The sequence below is a fragment of the Hibiscus syriacus genome, unplaced genomic scaffold, assembly GCF_006381635.1.
Source record: "Hibiscus syriacus cultivar Baekdansim isolate YM2019G1 unplaced genomic scaffold, ASM638163v2 tig00111769_pilon, whole genome shotgun sequence".
NCBI lineage: Eukaryota > Viridiplantae > Streptophyta > Magnoliopsida > Malvales > Malvaceae > Hibiscus > Hibiscus syriacus.
The window spans coordinates 2,522,546-2,541,121 of record NW_024063172.1 but is presented as its reverse complement, the minus strand read 5'-3'; the positions used below and the strand labels follow the sequence as shown (position 1 = coordinate 2,541,121).

Sequence of the window (18,576 nt, the reverse complement as noted above, 5' to 3'; positions counted from 1 at the left end):
GTAGTTTACCCTGAAAATTATTAGATAGTGAAAAGTCCGATGATCTATTAAAAAACAAACCGATAAAAGAATAGATTTGGAGTGTTTTGGGTTGTACGCGCTGACACGTGGATTTCATTCGCGCGCGTTAGCAAATGTTTCCAGAAAAGAAGTCGTTTTCGATTCGAAAAGTTGCGTGGATTTTCTTTTGCTTTGTTCTCACTCAGAAAAAGCTCACACTTTGTCCCCCAAAAATATTATATTAAATGCAAAAAAGGTTGACAATGCGTACGTTAGCAGCAAACATCAGACACCTTCCTTCTTGGCGCATTATAGTCTCTTGCTGTTACTCTGTTACCATCTCTCTTTTCTCTCCTCGGTTTTCTCAAGGCTCTATAATCTCTAATAATTTTCGCCATTATCGGATCATCCTTCAAAAGCTAATGCTCTCATAGCTAATTACAGGTATTCTATTTGTTCTTCCTAAAGCGACATGTCGTTTCTCTTATGCTTATATTCTTCTTCTTCTTCTTCTTGAATCTGAATTTGTTTCCTTCTTTCAATGTCGAACCACGAAATGGCGAGTTCTTTAACATGTCGATCTTTTCAATATCTAAATCCACCTCTGCTCTGTTTCTCAACCATTGATCCTTCACAAACGACGCCGTTTAGCGCTCTCCAATTTCCTTGGTCTTCTTGAATCTGAATCTGTCTCCTTCTTTAATGCTGAATCGCTAAATAGTAAGTTCTTTAACACTTGATCTTTCCAATACGTTGCCGTTTTTCCGCTAAATCCTCCTCTCCTCTGCTCTGTTTTTCAATCATTGATCCGTTTAATCTGATATCTTCTTTCTCCTTTGCTTGATCCATGAGAAACGTCGGCGTTCTGGTTGTTTATAACAGCAACATATCAAGTAGAGTTAAATATATGTGTTTTTAATTTCTAAGCTCCGTAACTTGTTGATCTCTCAATTTAGTCCTTTACTTATATTATTTAAAGATTAAACAAAAAAAAACTTGGACGGATTAATTAGATCAATTACTCTTTCATTAATTTTGCAGAGAAGACGAAGCAAAAATTTCTATTTTTTGATTCAATTCTTGAGAGGGTGTTTATACTAACCTGTGGCAGTGCCAATGCGGGGACGACCCGATTCTTATTCCATGTACAAGCGCGGGACCAGAGACCACTCTGTCGATACCTATGACAAGGAGCAAGGTTCAGGTATTCTTTATTTAAAATTTTCTTTCTCGTTTTATTAGGTTAATTTTGGGTTTAGGTCATGAATTTATTTGAGACATGCAAGTAAAGTATCATTATTAATCTGTCTCTTAATTTGGAAGGTGCAAATTGTATTTTTTGTGTGTGTGTGATTAAGATCATAAAAATAGTCAATGACCACTGATTAGGAAGGAATTTATATTTTATATTATAACCTTTTAAAAAAAATGCAAGTTGCATGAAGTTGAAAGCTATGTTTTTGCATTCTTATGTTATGGGTTTTAGAACCTTATCGCTATAGCATGCATTCTTTTTCTCTGGTTGGAACCTGTTCTTTCTGAATATATATCGATTCAAGGCCAATGAATTTCCTGCTTTTGACAGCCATGATGTCTCTCAACTCTTCATTTTTCATGACGTACCAGTTATTGCTTTCCAAATTCACGGAAATCTTAGAAAATATTGAACATATTTGTATCTGACGCTCAGACCTTATTCCAAGTAATATAAAAGTCATTTTTTATTCAAGCCAATTAAGAAGGAGAGAATTTATATGTTTTATTTTTTGAATGAGTGAAGGCACTCTTTATTTGTTTCAATAATATTAAGTTTGACAGTTTGATGAATCTTTATATGGGCTTTTAAGACCGTTTGCTGACTGGAGTGGGCAAAGATATTGGAAACCCTTCTTGGAAGCGTTCACTCCCGCATGTACTCGTGGCAATATTATCTTCATTCCTTTATGGTTATCATCTTGGGTGTGTACCTCTTGGGAATCTTTTTCTTTTTTTGGTTATGTCTTGGAATTCTGGCTATAATGTATTCTTAATGCTTGTTGTTATTAATGCAGAGTAGTTAATGAAACACTAGAAAGTATTTCACGTGACCTTGGTTTTCATGGGGATACCATGGCTGAAGGTACTGAAGCCCATAAACTTGTTCTTGTCTTATTTTAGAAATTGTTCTTATGTGTTGTCTTCTGTTTAAATCAAGGTCTAGTTGTAAGTACATGTTTAGGGGGTGCCTTTGTTGGATCGTTGTTCGGTGGTTTGATTGCAGATGGGGTTGGGCGTCGCAGGGCATTCCAGCTATGTGCTTTGCCAATGATAATTGGGGCTTCAATGAGGTAATTGCAATATTATTTCATCTACTTTAAGTTCTAGAATTTTTGTATTTGAATTTATCTCAAATGGGCTATTCCATTATGCTTAATGCTTTTATATGATGATGTCTTTGAGGGTTTGTTCAGAAGTTCTCTTTTTTGGATTTTAGCTCATACTAACGTTCACATGGCAAAAATTGAGTTCCGCAGATAAATCTATCTTGTTAATTTTAGGGTCCCTGAGCCATTTTGTTCAGAGATATTGACTCCCTTCTACCTTTCTCCTATAGTTTTCATAAGAAAATTAAGTTATAGAGATTAATTTAGGGGTTCTCTTTGGCATCACGGTTGTAGTCATTTAAATTAATATTCTTAATAAGTTTTTCCTTTAAATGTATAATTCCAAAATTATTCTTGCAGTGCAACCGCACAAAACCTTTGGGGCATGCTTCTAGGGAGGTTATTTGTAGGGACTGGAATGGGTACTGGCCCGCCTGTGGCAGCTCTTTATGTGACAGAGGTATCTAAGAGATGATTAATAGACTATTTTTCTGTGGTTTTCAACATCTTCTCTTTCCTCCCTTTTTTCACATAGTAATATGACTCATGTACAGGTTTCTCCAGCTTATGTAAGAGGTAAATATGGAAGCTTCACTCAAATTGCAACAGGGCTAGGATTGTTGAGTTCTCTATTCATTGGATTCCCTGCTAAGGAAATTGAGGGTTGGTAAGAAATGCTTCGAAAATGATAATGAAAAAAAGGGTTGTTTTAATCTGTTGTTCGTGGTTATTTGAAGCTAATCTGAAGACGGCACCACCATTGGATGTTGTGCCTGCTTGTTACTTTCTTTTTCTAAAAAATGTCATCAGAATAATAATTTTAACAAGTCAAGATTGTGCTTTGTGGATTCATAAAGTGATAACAAATTTCATAACTTGATGATGTGTCCAGGTGGCGAATGTGTTTCTGGGCATCTGTTGCTCCTGCTGCTATTCTTGCTCTTTTTATGGAGTTCTGTGCAGAGAGTCCCCATTGGCTTTTCAAGGTGATTTGCTCTTCCTTCATACTCAGTAATAATATTCTTTTTCACAAAACAAAGCAATAATAATTTTACACTTTCTGATTACAAGGTCAGCATCAGGTAAGTTTCAGCTTCTCCTAATAAAATTTAGACCCAGGTAGACTAATGATATTAAAAATTAAAAAAGCGGAAAAATTTGTTCAAATTTTATATTGTTATATTCTCTGGAATTGTGAACAATTAATTTTAATCATACCATGCATTAACTTCAATCATTTAAAATACTAAGATTTCTAGTGCAATTTGAGTTAAGATCTGAATATGAAGATGTTATGCAGTTGAGTATTTCTGTAAAAAAAAACATTCAACCGAAAAAAATCAAATTTCAGTGTATGGTATAATTAGATGAATTGGATATTTAAGATTTTATAAGCATCTACAAACTGAGATAGGACAACAGACTCATCATATTGTTTTAAAAAACTCTTCTGAGCCTGAAATTTTAATTTTTTGGAGAATGTAACATACTAACATGGCAAGCTCCTGAGTTGTGGATTGTTCTATAATAGGGAAAATATGAACAGTTACATATCCTTTCCCTTTGGTTATTTTCAAGTATCTTTTTCTTAATGAACTATTATAAGCTTTATGAACTTTATTCAGAGAGGAAGAGGTGCCGAAGCTGAAGCTGAGTATGAAAAACTTTGGGGAGGACCATATGTCAAAAGTGCTATGGCTGAATTATCAAAGTCAGATAGAGGGGATGATGCAAATACATTCAAGTTCTCGGAGCTACTTTATGGCCATCATCGTAAAGGTGAACATACTAATAATTTTCAGTAAAGATTTCAGCTGTATTATATATACTTTCTAAATGATTACTTGTTAACTTCTCCATTTGCAGTTGTTTTCATGGGGTCTACCCTTTTTGCTTTACAACAGCTCTCTGGTATAAATGCTGTTTTCTATTTCTCGTCAACCGTCTTTAAAAGCGCTGGTGTACCTTCAGAGTCTGCAAACATGTGCGTGGGAATTGCCAATTTGATAGGTATAAATGGCTACATTATCAAGTATCTAACTTGTGCATCATTGTGGACTGTTACTTTAACTGTTTTTTTATGTCTTCAGGATCATTTGTTGCAATGATTTTGATGGATAAACTGGGAAGGAAGATACTTCTTATTGGAAGTTTTTCAGGCATGGTAAGGAAGACAAGTTCATTGCTGGTATTTTACTGTTTGGTGCATGCCTTGAGCATATATATGATATCAAAGTTCCTAATATGATATGTTCTATAGTTATGGGTTTATAATTGGTATCTGATTGCCTAATCTTATAGAAGTATATTCAGCTTGCTTGGACCTTCAAAATCTGTAACTTTCTAGCAATGAGCAGAGCAGCTTACCTTAATGCTGTTTGTAATTGTTGTTGACCAAGATGGATGGGACTTACAAATTCAGAAACTATAAGGGTAGCTCTAGAGTAAGATTCTGAGAGGTTATTTATATAGCTGGTTGTGTTGTTGTGTGGTACACATTTTCCCTGTTATACTTGAACCTAACAATTTCCGGATTGTGCTAATATTGTGTTACATGTATATCTGACTGCTAGACTTCACCCTAACAACTTGTTTTATTTTCAATACAATTTTGACGCACTAGTCAATTTTCAATTTATGCTTTGGTGCTTCAGGTAGTGGCAATGGGTCTTCAGGCAATTTCAGCCAGTTCCTTGGTGTCAAGAAGCAGTGCGGTTTATCTCTCTGTTGGAGGCATGCTTTTGTAAGTAGTTAATCCTTTGAATATCAAAATGTTTGTTTTCAGAGTGGAAATAAGCTTATTAAATCTGTGCGGCTTAGTGTCAATTTACATATTGAGGATTTCCGCTTAATCCATCATGAATTGCAAAATACAATATGCTACCTGTGTGGCAGGTTTGTCTTGACCTTTGCTATTGGAGCTGGACCAGTCCCTAGTATCCTCCTATCAGAAATGTTTCCCGGGCGGGTTAGGGCAAATGCTGTGGCAATTTGCATGGCTTTCCATTGGGTAACAGGCACTTGAATCTTGGGCAGTTTCTCTCTTTTGTTTGTCCATATTTCCTTTTCTTTGACTTTGGTGTTTGTAACAGGTGGTAAACTTCTTCGTCGGACTGTTATTTTTGCGGCTGCTGGAGCAGATCGGACCGTTAGTCCTGAATTCAATTTTTGGTACGTTTTGTCTGGTGGCAGTAGTTTTTGTAAAGAAAAATGTGTTGGAAACCAAAGGAAAATCACTTCAAGAGATTGAAATGGCACTTCTTCAATAAGAATAGAGGTATATAAGTTTCTTCATGCATTCTGAATTAATAGACACATTGTAAGTTTCTTCTTGCAGTAGTTTATTCATCCTGATTTTGTTGGCCATGTTATTAATTCTCAGGGCTCTGCTGAATGCAAGCATGCCCTTGCTTGGTCTTGCATCTAATCCTACCGGCTTATCAGTCCGAATGATATATACTTCTGTAAATGGTGCCAATTGTCATAGACTGGAACACCTTCATGTAAAATTCTAAGAGCAATTAACAGGTTTTGTCACTTGGTATAATATGCTTCATTTCTCCAATTTCATTTTTCATGGGATTTGAGTCTAGCCACCAAAATCAAAAGGGGGATTTGTGCTTTAAATGAAGGCGTTTCTGATTTTGCACTCCAAATCATTGCAGAGAAATAAAATGGACAACTTTCTGATCTACCAACTATACTATGATGACTTCTACTAACACATCCATATATGAATGTCAATCTCTCATGTTTTCGCTCTTCCAAATGTTCACATCATACATAATAAATACACACACAGCATACGTACATGCATGAATGTTGATTACTAATTTGGTTAAATGGTAAAACCACCCCTTCAAATCCAAAAGCTGATGGGAAACGTGGAGAGAATATTTGTGGTGGTGGTGGTGCTTGTGAAGAACATGATTTGGATTTGTGATGAAGCTAGTCGTCTAAGAAATATTAAAAGCTAAATTTTTTTAATTTATCATTATTAATCATCAAATTAATTTGAAATTGAACTATGTTAAAATTCTTGTCAAACGAAATCTTTTGACCATTGAAATTGATCGATGATCGTTCTGTTATCGTCAATTAACCTTTGCAACACTATTAATTTTAAAAAATTAGAACTTTTTTTTTGTAATAGGATTGTTTTGTATTGCATTCGGGGGTAAGCATACAAAAAATTAGAACTTTCCTCTTAAGAAAACTCAATTTTAACATTTTCTAACATATAAGTATGAAAAACATTTATAATTTAATTAAATAAATTAAATTTTATAAAAAAAACCTTTAATCAAGTGTTAACCCATGTCAACTGTAACACGTGTCATAATCATATGTTGAAAAATGTCATCTCTTGATTGAAGATCAAATATGCAATACTAATTTTATTAACTGTCACGTAAGCATTTCCGTTAAATCTTAACGATATGTGATTATATTGAAACCAATTAAATAGTTAAGTAGTTATATTAATAAAATTTTGAAAATGATGATCAAATCGACACTAATCCTATAGTAAGGTGGCCATTCAAATAATTTACCCTAAAAAGTGTACATATATATATATTTTATTAACCATTATTATATTTAGAATTATTTAATATTTAAAATCATATTTTAATCAATAACCAGTTAGTTTAGTGAAATAAGACATTAGCTTTCAAAAGTAAGAACAAAAGTTTAAATTTTGACGTTTCTGAATAGAGTAAATTAGGTTAGAATGATCTCCTTACCTTTGTAGGTTCGAATTAATAGATCAATATATTAAATATCGATAATTATACAAAGAAAGTTATATTTTAATATTTAGTTTTCTAATTAAAAAACTTGATCTACCTTTTTTTGGTTAAGAAACTTGATCTAATTTTCTATTTTTATTAATTGGTGAACTCTAAGCATTAGTTAGGCGTTAGAGCCTTTTTTAGCTAATCAATTACCGGTCACCGTCACCATCGCCGTCCAAAATCTTCCGTGGGATCACAATCCGCCGTTAAAAACCAAAAACTCGTCACTGTTTCTCGTATTATCTGTAAGCTGTAGTTTTCGAAATTTACCACTTTGAATTCAAACTGTAACCAAATAATCGGTTCATTAAAAAAGTAGGAAGACATTAGCAGGACACAGATTCGGCATCCGAATTTAATACAAGAAGAAAAACTGGGTAAAAAATGCCAACAATCATCAACTACTCATTTAAAGGTCTCAACTACGTCTCGCTACTTCGCCCCTCGGCTATTAATCGCCATCGCTTCTATTATTTTAGTCCTTCTCTCAGACCCCCTTTCATCACGCTCCCTTCTCTTCCTCGTCTCCCTTTCAATTCTGTAAGTTCTCTCTGATTTGTTTTTGCTTTGTGTTGATTGCCTGTTTGCTGTTCGAGGAAATGTGTTATTATATACCCTTTAAATTGTTTTGTTTTGGGTTGTCTATTGGAAGTGGGATCAGAACTGGGTACATTCATGGAGGTGGTCAAAGCTGCTTGGAGGCCATCTGTTGCTGAGAGAATAGCAATTCGAGCTGATCAAAAGAGCTATACTTACACGCAGCTCCTTTCCTCTGCATGCAACATATCTAGACTGTTATCCAGCACCAACAGCGAAATTGTATGTGTTGGGTGCCATTTCATTTGAGCAAATATATCTATTGAATTTTTTTGTAGTTTTTTCATACTTATGTTTTGGTGATTTTAGAATAATAAAGGCGCTAGTGTACATGAGAAGCTTGGTGGAGCTAGAGTTGGTATTGTTGCTAAACCTTCTGCTGAGTTCGTGGCTGGAGTGCTGGGTACTTGGCTTGGTGGAGGTGTTGCCGTTCCACTAGCTCTCAGCCATCCTGAGGCTGAGCTCATGCATGTTATGAACGATTCGGTATCCCCGGGAATTAACTGTATTCTCCATTTCTTTAAATTGCTTACTATTTTTGTTTTTCAAATTTAATCTACTTTATCCTTATTTGTCTCATTCAATGGTTGAACTTAATTGAGAATAGACTAGTCCTATAGATTAAGGAACATGTGTTTTTGTCCATAAGCTAGGAATCCAGATCGAATATATTTCTTCAGTTCACATTTGCGTTTAATCTTTAACCATGGGCTTTGTAAGCTTTTCAAATAGTATTCTGCGGCTGAATTCAGAATAATTCTTGGTGATAGATTGTATACAACTTTAATATACTTGTAATAGACTTAAAGTATTAGACTAGTGCTAATTGGTGAATTCAGTATGCATTTAATGGCAGATAACTAGTGCTAAAGTACCCTATGAATGCTGGGGGATATTTCCTTTCATGCCGTGGTGCATTCTCTCACTTGGAATTTATTATTTTTTCTTCTTTTTTTTAATGCGTAATGTTACTCAATTTGTTTTTTGTTACCGTATTAGGATATATCGGTTGTATTGAGTACTGAAGACTACGGTGAATCTATGCAAAGTGTTGCCACTAGATGTGCAGCACAGTTCTCTCTTATTCCTCCTGTTTCCAGCACTTTCTCATCCTCAAATACGACTGATGAATCACAAATTACAGAGATTGGTAATATATAGAACTCTGGTAGTGTTAATGGTTAATCTTTATGATAATTTGCAAAAATAGTCATCCTTTTTTTGGACAAATCTTTCGGTTCATACTCCTTGTTTTCATTTTTAATGTGCAGATGAAAATCCGGCATTGATCGTCTATACTAGTGGTACAACAGGTAAACCTAAAGGAGTAGTTCATACCCACAAGAGCATCTCTGCACAGGTTCTTCTAAACTTTTGTATCTGTTCTGTATTTAGGTTCTCAATTACAATATCGTATACAATATAGAAGCTTAATTAATGATATGCATATGTTAATATCCTATACAATATCCCATGCAATTAAAATAAAAGAGACATTTTTTCCTTTGTCTAACTGTTCTCCAAATCAGTTCTTAGAACAGAGATGCCTTTCTATATTTGGAAGTTGGAAGTATGATATATATTTGGAAATAATAATTTTTTTTGAAACTACTACCATATGCAATGAGCAGAGTAGCAGATAATGAAATAGTGAACTTCTTGACATTCTTGATTTCCTTATTATTCTGTTATTTTTTATCTCTTCAATGGGATTTACCTTTTGACAAGCTTTTCTTTATTTCAGGTGAAAATGCTGGCTGATGCCTGGGAGTATACATCTACTGATCAGTTTCTGCATTGTCTACCACTACATCATATCCATCAACAAACATTAATATAATCGAAATAGAATGAGTTCTGTGGATATTATGGGTCTAGTATTCTTCCTTGCTTATACCATTGTTACCTTCTTAGTGCTGATGCTGAATACCTGATTTGAGAATATTCTCTACTTTGATCTCCTTAACTCATACAATACATGTTCACGGGCTTTTTAATGCTTTATTTGCCCCTTTGTATGCTGGAGCATCGGTAAGTAATACCATTTACTTACCATTTTCTGATTTGTGGAGTTCCTTGTTCTTTTCTTTCGTCAAGTTATATATTTCTTGTTCATTTACTTATTTAACCAACAAAAGTGCTATATAACAGTTGCTATTCAGCTGCAGTATAGTAGTTATTATTGTATTATTTTTGGACAAATTATTTAACAAGCATTATTGGTTTAATACGTCTTTTTTTTTGTTGAAGGTTGAATTTATGCCAAAGTTTAGCGTAAGGAGTATTTGGCAAAGATGGCGTGAATCATACCCGATAAATGGGAATAAGACTGATGATGCCATTACCGTTTTTACGGGGGTAAGTGTGATTTGCACCTTAAACATTGCAGTACTTTAAATCTTGTGTAGTTTAATCTTGCATGAATAGAACATAGAGGCACATGGTGCTGACTCCTGATTTTATTTTACACCAAAATTTACTGGTATTTAGTTATGATCATTTAAATACGAAGAAAACTTTTGAAAAGAATTGAATAGATCTATTATTGGATTTAGCGATGTGCTCAAAATCCATACTCAATTCCGATTGTGAAAATGCTGCTCCCTTTTTAAGTTCTTATATTCTTAATTCATAAACTCCCTTTCTTGGACAATTATATCCGTAGCAGGCTAGTTTTAGGGAGAATGACATTTTTTTTCCTTGCATGACCATGTGTGTCATATATCATTCTAGTTTTTCATTCTTAGTCAGGAAAAATTTTCTGTGTAGAATGCTAATAATTTATGTTGTCTTTGTTATGCACAAGGTTCCAACAATGTATACTAGATTGATACAAGGTTACCACACAATGGATCCAGAGCAACAAGCTACATCTGCCTCTGCTGCTCGACAGCTGCGTCTTATGGTAAGCTTCCTGGAATTTTTTTTCATAACATGTTCATTAAAAATTTGGGTAGATGTGTAAGATTTTATTTCTGCTGATTTGCCGTCTAATTAATGCTTGACAATCTGTTTATGACACAGAATATGGCTAAACATTGTGATAATATTCTAAAATAAGGTAAACTGTTTATATTTTTCAGATGTGTGGCTCTTCTGCACTTCCTCAGCCTGTCATGCACGAATGGGAAACCATCACTGGACATTGCCTTCTAGAACGATATGGAATGACTGAGGTGAGCAAACTCAAATCAAGACCGGTTTTTCAGTTATGTATTTGCCTCATGCTACATCTTATTTATGCTTTCTGTCGGAAATGTTATGGTTATGCTGTTTTGTTGGATTGGATATATTCAGTTTGTCATGGCAATTTCAAATCCATTTAGGGGTGCCCGGAAGGCAGGCACGGTTGGCAAGCCATTTCCTGGTGTGCAGGTTAGCAGGGTTTCAATGGTTATGAATTCTTATTTTGATTGTTGTTCTTTTAGAAAGGGATATGCAGGGCCTTTAGATATGTCATTTGATAATAGTCGCTTCTTGCCATTGAACTCTTGAATATAGCCCGAAAAAAGTTAGATAATAAATTGTTTATAATTGGGGGAAATTGGGGCAGCATCATTTTGCTTCTTGCCTTGTTTTATGGAGAATGAATATAAGGATGTCTTCAACTATGGAAAATTGTTTTCTCCATATATGTTTTAAAGAAAAATAGACATTGAGGAACTTGTTCAAGGGAAAACTGTTTGCCTCGTAGAAAACCTGTTTTGCATGTTCCAGGGAATATATTTGTTTTTTTTTTTCCTTCAGATTATATAATTTTCTATATTACGAGAGTAAACATTGTTTCATATATGGACAAGAAAGTAGAGAATGTAGACCAGAACACAGATGACGGTTAAAAAATGGTTTTCCAGTACTAAGCACAGAAGATGTATTATAGTGGAACATTTTCTTCACTTTCAAAGGGATTACTGTACAACTTTTATTCCTTGACATGTTTAGAGAATTCTTTTTTGGTTATTTGTTTCTAATAGGTCAGGATTGCTGAAGATAAAAGCGGGGGTGGTACAACGGGTGAGGGTGAGCTTTGTGTTAAAAGTCCTTCGTTGTTTAAGGAATACTGGAAACTTCCTCAGGTATTTCCTATTATCATCTGCAACTTTCTTGTAATCTAATGGAATAATCTCCCAGGCTCCACTCTCCAGTTTTTCTGTTATATTTTATCAAATATAGTCATTGCCTTAGAATCGTGAAAAAAATGCTTAATTGTTTTTGTACTAAAGTGTCTTTTTAGGATTTCCAGTTTTGCTGGAATTTAGTTCTCAGAGCTGCTTCTTTTCTGTTCTTGAATTTAGGGAAATGGTGCTCCCTTCCTTTTCTCTTTGTCAAGGACTAAGACATGTATTCAAAATTTGGGCTAGAGACATCCTAGAAGTGTTATGCAAATTATGCATTAAATTCAAGGACTTTTGCTAAACTCGTTAATTTCCTAAAAATAGGTAACCAAGGAATCGTTTACTGATGATGGGTTCTTCAAGACTGGGGATGCTTGTAGAGTGGATGAAGATGGATACTATGTCATTTTGGGACGTAAGGATATCTAGTTTTGTGTTGTTGATTTTATTTGTTTGTGATGAATTATGCCGACATTCCCTTTGTAATCTTCGTCATTTAACAAATCGGTGATAATGACATGCATTTAAGAACTTTCAGAACACTCAATGTTGCTCATCATATGATCCTTCTGGTTGTTACTGCCAATACATTATGCCTTACCTCCTGTTGGATATGGAATATGCTCGTTTGCTTTCTCTGTTTGGTTGAACTCCAGCAGTTTAGCTTCAAGTTTCATGTTCAGACCATGCCCTTTATGTATTCATGTGTAATTTTTCAGGTACAAGTGCTGATATAATGAAGGTTGGTGGATACAAATTGTCTGCCTTGGAAATTGAATCAGTACTTATACAGGTAAACTCGTCCTCTCTATATTCCTATTCCGAGTCATGAAACCCCTTTCTTTTTGTTTTAAATATTTGTTCTCTTATTTCCTTTCAAGGAAAACTGAAACAAAAGATCACCCTTAAAGCTCGCGCGCGCGGGGGATGATTAAACGATCATCAGCTGGCTAAATTTATTTTTTTGTGCAGCACCCTGATATAGCAGAATGCTGTGTGTTTGGCTTACCGGACAAGTATTATGGAGAAGCTGTATCTGCAATAGTGGTGCTGGAGTCGGGACGGAAAAGGAAACTAGAAGAGTCAAATTCTGCTTTCAGTTTGGAAGATCTTTGCAACTGGGCTAAAGACAAACTTGCTCCATACAAGGTAAAATAGTGCATTTCTATCTTTAATGAATTTGTTTTCTAATGCTGAATTACCAAATCACGCAATCTGGACCCCTCGATTCAATGCCATCTTGATTTCTGCCGAAACCGTCAACTGGAAGCTAAAGTGATCTTCCACCAAACCAAGTTTTTAAGAAGTTAGCAGGATAGAGTTTCTCTTAATTGTGTTCCCAATGAAACTTTCATCAGCAAGCCAAGCACACCACAGACTCCCTCTCTCTATTTCTTTATATGAACTAAAAATCAATATTAATGACCTCATTATCCCTCACATTGATCGACTGATGACGTCATTCTCCCTCTCATCGATCGATGACATCATTCTCCCTCTCATCGTTCGATGGGTGATTATCCTGACAGATCAATCCACTTCATATTTTGGATGAGCTCATTGCATTTTGGGAACCATGGCCTGAGCATTAACTAAAGAATAATAATCGATTGTGTCTTTTCCAGCTTCCAACACGATTAATGTTGTGGGATTCTCTTCCTCGTAATGCGATGGGAAAGGTGAGTTTCTTCTTTGACTTGCGTTCCAAGCGTCTCGTTTAACATTATCATTATGCCGGTTAACGTGCTACGCAAGAATCGCGATGAGTTTTTGTTTTTTTTTATTTGACTAAATTTCCAGGTGAATAAGAACGAGCTGAAGAGACAGTTGGGTGATGAAAAGTAGGCAATCTTTATTGTGAACACAATAATTACATATCGATTATCGGACTTGAAATAATTAAATTGAGACGAACTGATTAATTTTTATTCGATCGTTTCAATTTCCTAATCGTATTTTTATTTGTTCTCCGAATTGATTTTATTTTTGAAATTTTAAAATTGAGTTAACCAAATATACTATTAATTATCCCATTTTATGGTGTATTAGCATTGCAGTAAATAAAACATCCATGTTTTTAGAGAGAGAGTGAGTGAGAGAACTACATTGGAGGTTCTAATTCGATCACTAATTTATTTATAAAGTCAATTATTTAAATAGTGTTAATTAAGTTATTTACCATTCACATTTAATGGATAAGTAAATTTAGCAGTTTAAAAAATAGTACAATTATATATTAATTTTTTTATTATTTGTATATTTTATTAATTTGATTTTAATTTTAATTTTAATATAATTTATTGAATTTAATCCTTCAATAAATTTAAGATTTAGATTATAAATTTATATTATGATCTGAATTTTGTTATTGGATCTTTTAAATATAATTTTATTTTTAATATTTGTTTTATAAAAACCGGAGGTCTCGTTAGAAATCTCTTTCATATTTGTCAACCTATTAAAGAAGCGACTTAGATATATTAACAAATAGCGGAACGAATATAAGAGAATCTCATATATTAAAAGGGTTCTAGATTTCAGTACAGCCAAAGATGAAACAATGTTTTAAACATAAAAAAACAACCAAACTAAGGGTCTGTTTGTTTGGCTGTAGTTGGTTTTTCGGAAAACGAATTACTGGAATTTGAATTTTGAAAAATGAATTACATTTCTGAAAAATGAATTACATTTCTGAAAAATGAATTATATTTCTGGAAAACATTTTATGATGTTTGGAAGATGTTATTTAAACTTTTTTTCACTAGTTGAAGAGTTTTTTAAAAATTATTTATTACAAATATTGAATATAATAAATAATATTATTTATCATAAAACTTAATATTATTATTTTAAAATATTAAAATAATTTATTTATTATTAAATATTATTTTTATAATTTTATTAATAAAAATAAAATATTGGTATATTTTAGTGAAATAAAATATTATAAATTATATTAATTATTTATTAAAGTAATAGTGTTATATTATATTTTAAAAATATTAATTAGTATATTTTAAATATCTTTACTAAAATATTATTTAAATATATAAATAATATTATTCATTATTAAATAAATATAAAAAATTATTATATATTATTAAAATAAAAATATAATATCTTATATTATTATAATATAATTGATTATTTTATATAATATTATATTATTATAAATATTAATAAATATATTTTAAATATTTTAATAATTAATATTTTGATGAAAATGATATTAAAATATTTTATTAATATTAAATTCATAAAATAAAATTATTTTGAGTATTTTTGCTTTGAAGTGAAAAGCTCAGAAAATAACTTACGGAAAATGAATCCGTAAGTCATTTTACAGAAAACACAAAGGAAATTATGTTACTAGGAAAATGAATTATGTTCCGAAAAACGAATTAAGTGAAACAAACACAAGAAAATATTTTTCAAAAAATGAATTATACGAAATAAACACGAGATTTCGGGAAAAATCAATTCCGTAATTAGTTTTACGGCAAATAAACACACCCTAAAGCACCTATACCGCCTAAGCCGAAAAGAGTTACTGCATCACCCAATCCCTTTCTTTGCTAATTCATTCGCCAACGAGTTTGCACAACGCTGAGTGAGCCGCATGATAACAGTTCGATTCATAACCATCGTTATATATATAATTGTATAAATAATTATTAAATTAAAATTAAATTAATTGAATATAGGGTAAAGTACATGAATGGTTAGTGACTATAGGATATTATTTTATTAAGTCTACCGATTATTAAAAGTTACAAAATGATCTTTCGATTATAGAGTGTCTCTTTATTGAGTCCCTCGAATATCAAAAGTTACAAAATGGTCACCGACTATTCATTATGTTCCAAACTCGTCATTCTCTATTAAAAAATTGACGGTACTCTAAGCTGAACGTTAACTTGTTGGCTTTGATACGATAAAATCTAATCTCATAATCTCAAATGACTATAACATCTCATATTAATGTCCGGTTTGGACAACTGTTAATTTTTTAATGGAGAATGACGAGTTTAGAACACAATGAATTGTTGAGTGATTATTTTGTAACTTTTGATAATCGAGGAACTCAACAAAACAACAAAATAGTATCCTGTAATGGATGGATCACTATGTAAGTTACCTTGAATATATAAGCAACTAATATTACGTATCGCCTTCCATAAAGTTAAAATGGGACTAGTCAATTGCATTTTTGATGAACCGATGAATTTGAAATTCTAATTTAAAACTTATAGTAAAATTTATATTTAATAATTCTCAATAATTTTTTATAAATAAATTTAAATAAAAATATTTTTTAAATTATTGAATAATAATTCAAATAGGATGACTAAAAATACGTTTTTGTAGCCTTATATATACGTTTTTAAACATCGCTAAAAACTATCATGACACTTGCAAATCATCCTAAAGTATGAGTCTATAGTAGCATTTGTTAAAAAAACGCCACTAAAGTGCCTTTGTTTAAAAACACTGTTTAATGTTACCATTTTGTGACGTTTTAATTGTAAACGCTGCTATATATATATATAATTAATGGCATTTATGTTCCAAATGCCACTATAAACACCGACCTGTTTTCTCTATTGATAACACAGATGCTTTCAAAGTTTGAATGAATATATAACTTATATTTCACTTATCAAATGTCAATGAAGCTAAAGAAAATGACTATTTTATATAACAATTTTAAAAAATATATCCTTAAAATACAACTGATTCCTATAATTCATAACAAAAATAAGATGAAAAAAAAACCCTATAAATTATCATGTTTTTGTAAGCATGGTACATCTGGTTCAACACTTCCATTTTTAAAGCCATGAGCATTGAGGCATGAGGTGTGGGCATTGTCGTCTTTATAGCTCAAACTGATGTCTTTCATGATTATATTTTTGCATGGGATGGACTCACTGCATGAAAGTTCAACTGCTATTTTCCTACTTGATGTCCCATGGATGTCTTTATACGTAACATTGCTAATCTCCACATTCGATGTCTGCAAATAATCATTAAAAATTAAATTTCTTGTAAACCTAGAACCGAATAATGTGATATTGATCACCAAAAAATCACTTACTTGATTATTGCAATGTTTATGAGGACAATAATATTGGTCGATAACAATAGGACGAGTTGAAGCGTGAGAGATTATTTGTTCAAATATGATATTTCTTGCATGTCCATGTCCTCCCTAAACACACAATTAACATGAATTATTAGTTATATAATTTTAGAGAAAATATTGAAATAATTATATATATATATGCCACGTCTTTATTTTGACTCCATTAGTTGTTTTATGAAAAGTAACATTCTTTACATGAACATATTCAACCTCATCGGTTCTTCCATTAATCCCAAGACTTCCAATGCTTCATATCATAAAGAAAAATTAGAAATTAAAATTAGTACAAGTTCAATTTCATCAAGAAAAGAAAGATAATTGCAAAGGAAACATGAAACTTCTTACCTAATTCCATGACCCGGACCACATTCGATTTTAGTGATATTAATATATTTAGAACCATTTCCAATTGAGATACAATCATCACCTGCATTAATAGACAAAATAATAGCATTAATATATATATATATATATATATATATATATATAATGAAATAAAAATGAATAAATAAATAAGTAAACAGACAAACCAGTTTGAATGTTGGAGTTGTGAATAGAAACATTAGTGGAATGTTGAATATGAATGCCATCGGTGTTGGGACTTGTCTTAGGGGCTGTGATAGTAAGCTTAGTAGCATGAACCAAAGTATACCTTTCAAGTGCAATGTGCACCTGTGGACTGTCTTCAAAGGTTAATCCATTAATCTTTACATTATTGGAGTCTGCAATCACCAAACCCTAACAACAAACCCACATGATTTTCATGCAACCATAGATGATATATCTGCCATAAATCATTTTTTAAAACTTGGTATTCTAACACTTACTGTGGGTTTTCGGCTGGGGCAGTTCTTATTCTCATCTTTGCAAGAAATAGTCCACCATTTAGAACCCTGGCCATTGATGATACCATATCCTTGAATGGAGAGACCATCGAACTTTCTGAAGCTAATCCAATGATCACAATCTGGTATGCATTGCCATGCAGAAGGTTTGCTTGGGGCTACGATGTTGCCATCAATCTGCAGCACAAAATTTTCTCAAAAACTAAATAATAAGAAACAGATTGGAAATATGAACCGAGAGAAAGATAGGAATACCTGGAAAGTAATGTTATTGGAATTGCAATATTTGGCACTGAAAGTTAAGGGTTGCAGCATAAACGTTTTTCCTTGAGGTACATGTACCATTGGTGACGAAGCTGAGGATTCGCAAGCAGCATCCCATGCTTGCATAAAGCTCTAAAATTTATACAAAGACACAAGTAGTTTATAATAAGATTGATGGTGTCAGTGTCATATATATAAACATAAAAAGAAAAACGAAAAAAAAAAGAAACCTGAGAATCATCATAGTTCCATCTCCGGTAGCTCCAAAGTCGACAACGTTAAATATATGGACATCAATCTTCTTCTTCTTCGACTTGGAGTGTCGAGAAGATTCAGTCAATATGGCAGATTGAATCAAAAGAACAAACAAGAGGATTTTCAAAGTTGAAGCCATCTTCTTCATCAACTCTTTCCGAAGTACGTAGAATAGGATAGAAGGTAGAATGGTAG

General features: G+C 32.8%; 3 protein-coding genes across 6 annotated transcripts; 2 read left to right on the top strand and 1 right to left on the bottom strand.

Moving 5' to 3' along the window:
- The first annotated feature begins 925 nt into the window (after positions 1 to 925).
- Positions 926 to 5,910, top strand: LOC120169731 (probable plastidic glucose transporter 3). Of its 3 annotated transcripts, XM_039177854.1 has the most exons (14): positions 926 to 1,204; positions 1,848 to 1,959; positions 2,052 to 2,119; positions 2,195 to 2,327; positions 2,724 to 2,823; positions 2,918 to 3,030; positions 3,256 to 3,349; positions 3,989 to 4,142; positions 4,230 to 4,373; positions 4,454 to 4,527; positions 5,018 to 5,106; positions 5,259 to 5,373; positions 5,456 to 5,640; positions 5,746 to 5,910. In XM_039177854.1, the coding sequence occupies exons 1-13, from the start codon at positions 1,117 to 1,119 to the stop codon at positions 5,630 to 5,632; spliced, it is 1,461 nt and encodes a 486-aa protein (XP_039033785.1). In that variant the 5' UTR covers positions 926 to 1,116; the 3' UTR covers positions 5,633 to 5,640; positions 5,746 to 5,910. The 3 variants fall into 3 exon arrangements, with proteins under 3 accessions (XP_039033785.1, XP_039033786.1, XP_039033784.1); XM_039177855.1 differs by lacking the exon at positions 5,746 to 5,910 and having other exon boundaries at positions 927 to 1,198; positions 5,456 to 5,668; XM_039177853.1 differs by lacking the exon at positions 5,746 to 5,910 and having other exon boundaries at positions 927 to 1,204; positions 5,456 to 5,668.
- Positions 5,911 to 7,427: 1,517 nt separating this feature from the next.
- On the top strand, positions 7,428 to 13,799 carry LOC120169729 (malonate--CoA ligase-like). 2 transcript variants are annotated; one of them, XM_039177851.1, is made up of 17 exons: positions 7,428 to 7,574; positions 7,812 to 7,978; positions 8,066 to 8,242; positions 8,756 to 8,906; positions 9,028 to 9,116; positions 9,501 to 9,570; positions 9,735 to 9,787; positions 10,007 to 10,114; positions 10,563 to 10,661; positions 10,840 to 10,932; positions 11,054 to 11,131; positions 11,731 to 11,832; positions 12,196 to 12,286; positions 12,591 to 12,664; positions 12,844 to 13,020; positions 13,497 to 13,550; positions 13,672 to 13,799. In XM_039177851.1, exons 1-17 carry the CDS (start codon positions 7,544 to 7,546, stop codon positions 13,714 to 13,716), a joined length of 1,659 nt encoding a protein of 552 aa, XP_039033782.1. In that variant the 5' UTR covers positions 7,428 to 7,543; the 3' UTR covers positions 13,717 to 13,799. The 2 variants fall into 2 exon arrangements, with proteins under 2 accessions (XP_039033782.1, XP_039033783.1); XM_039177852.1 differs by lacking the exon at positions 7,428 to 7,574 and adding an exon at positions 7,581 to 7,699.
- A 2,849-nt stretch (positions 13,800 to 16,648) lies between these two features.
- LOC120169870 (polygalacturonase-like) lies at positions 16,649 to 18,520 on the bottom strand. The gene is made up of 8 exons (XM_039177952.1): positions 18,357 to 18,520; positions 18,205 to 18,258; positions 18,118 to 18,154; positions 17,845 to 18,039; positions 17,548 to 17,755; positions 17,363 to 17,444; positions 17,160 to 17,264; positions 16,649 to 16,892 (listed from the first exon to the last, which is right to left on the bottom strand). Exons 1-8 carry the CDS (start codon positions 18,518 to 18,520, stop codon positions 16,649 to 16,651), a joined length of 1,089 nt encoding a protein of 362 aa, XP_039033883.1.
- Between the last annotated feature and the right edge of the window lie 56 nt (positions 18,521 to 18,576).

Coding starts and splice junctions, on each gene's coding strand:
- LOC120169731 (XM_039177854.1), top strand. CDS start 1,117: ATGCGGGGACGACCCGATTCTTATTCCATGTACAAGCGCGGGACCAGA. Junction 3,031..3,255: donor GCTAAGGAAATTGAGGGTTG/GTAAGAAATGCT, acceptor TGATGTGTCCAG/GTGGCGAATGTGTTTCTGGG. Junction 4,143..4,229: donor TTATGGCCATCATCGTAAAG/GTGAACATACTA, acceptor CTCCATTTGCAG/TTGTTTTCATGGGGTCTACC.
- LOC120169729 (XM_039177851.1), top strand. CDS start 7,544: ATGCCAACAATCATCAACTACTCATTTAAAG. Junction 8,243..8,755: donor TGCATGTTATGAACGATTCG/GTATCCCCGGGA, acceptor TTACCGTATTAG/GATATATCGGTTGTATTGAG. Junction 11,132..11,730: donor AGCCATTTCCTGGTGTGCAG/GTTAGCAGGGTT, acceptor TGTTTCTAATAG/GTCAGGATTGCTGAAGATAA.
- LOC120169870 (XM_039177952.1), bottom strand. CDS start 18,520: ATGGCTTCAACTTTGAAAATCCTCTTGTTTGTTCTTTTGATTCAATCT. Junction 18,040..18,117: donor CCAATAACATTACTTTCCAG/GTATTCCTATCT, acceptor TTTGTGCTGCAG/ATTGATGGCAACATCGTAGC. Junction 17,445..17,547: donor CAACTCCAACATTCAAACTG/GTTTGTCTGTTT, acceptor CTATTAATGCAG/GTGATGATTGTATCTCAATT.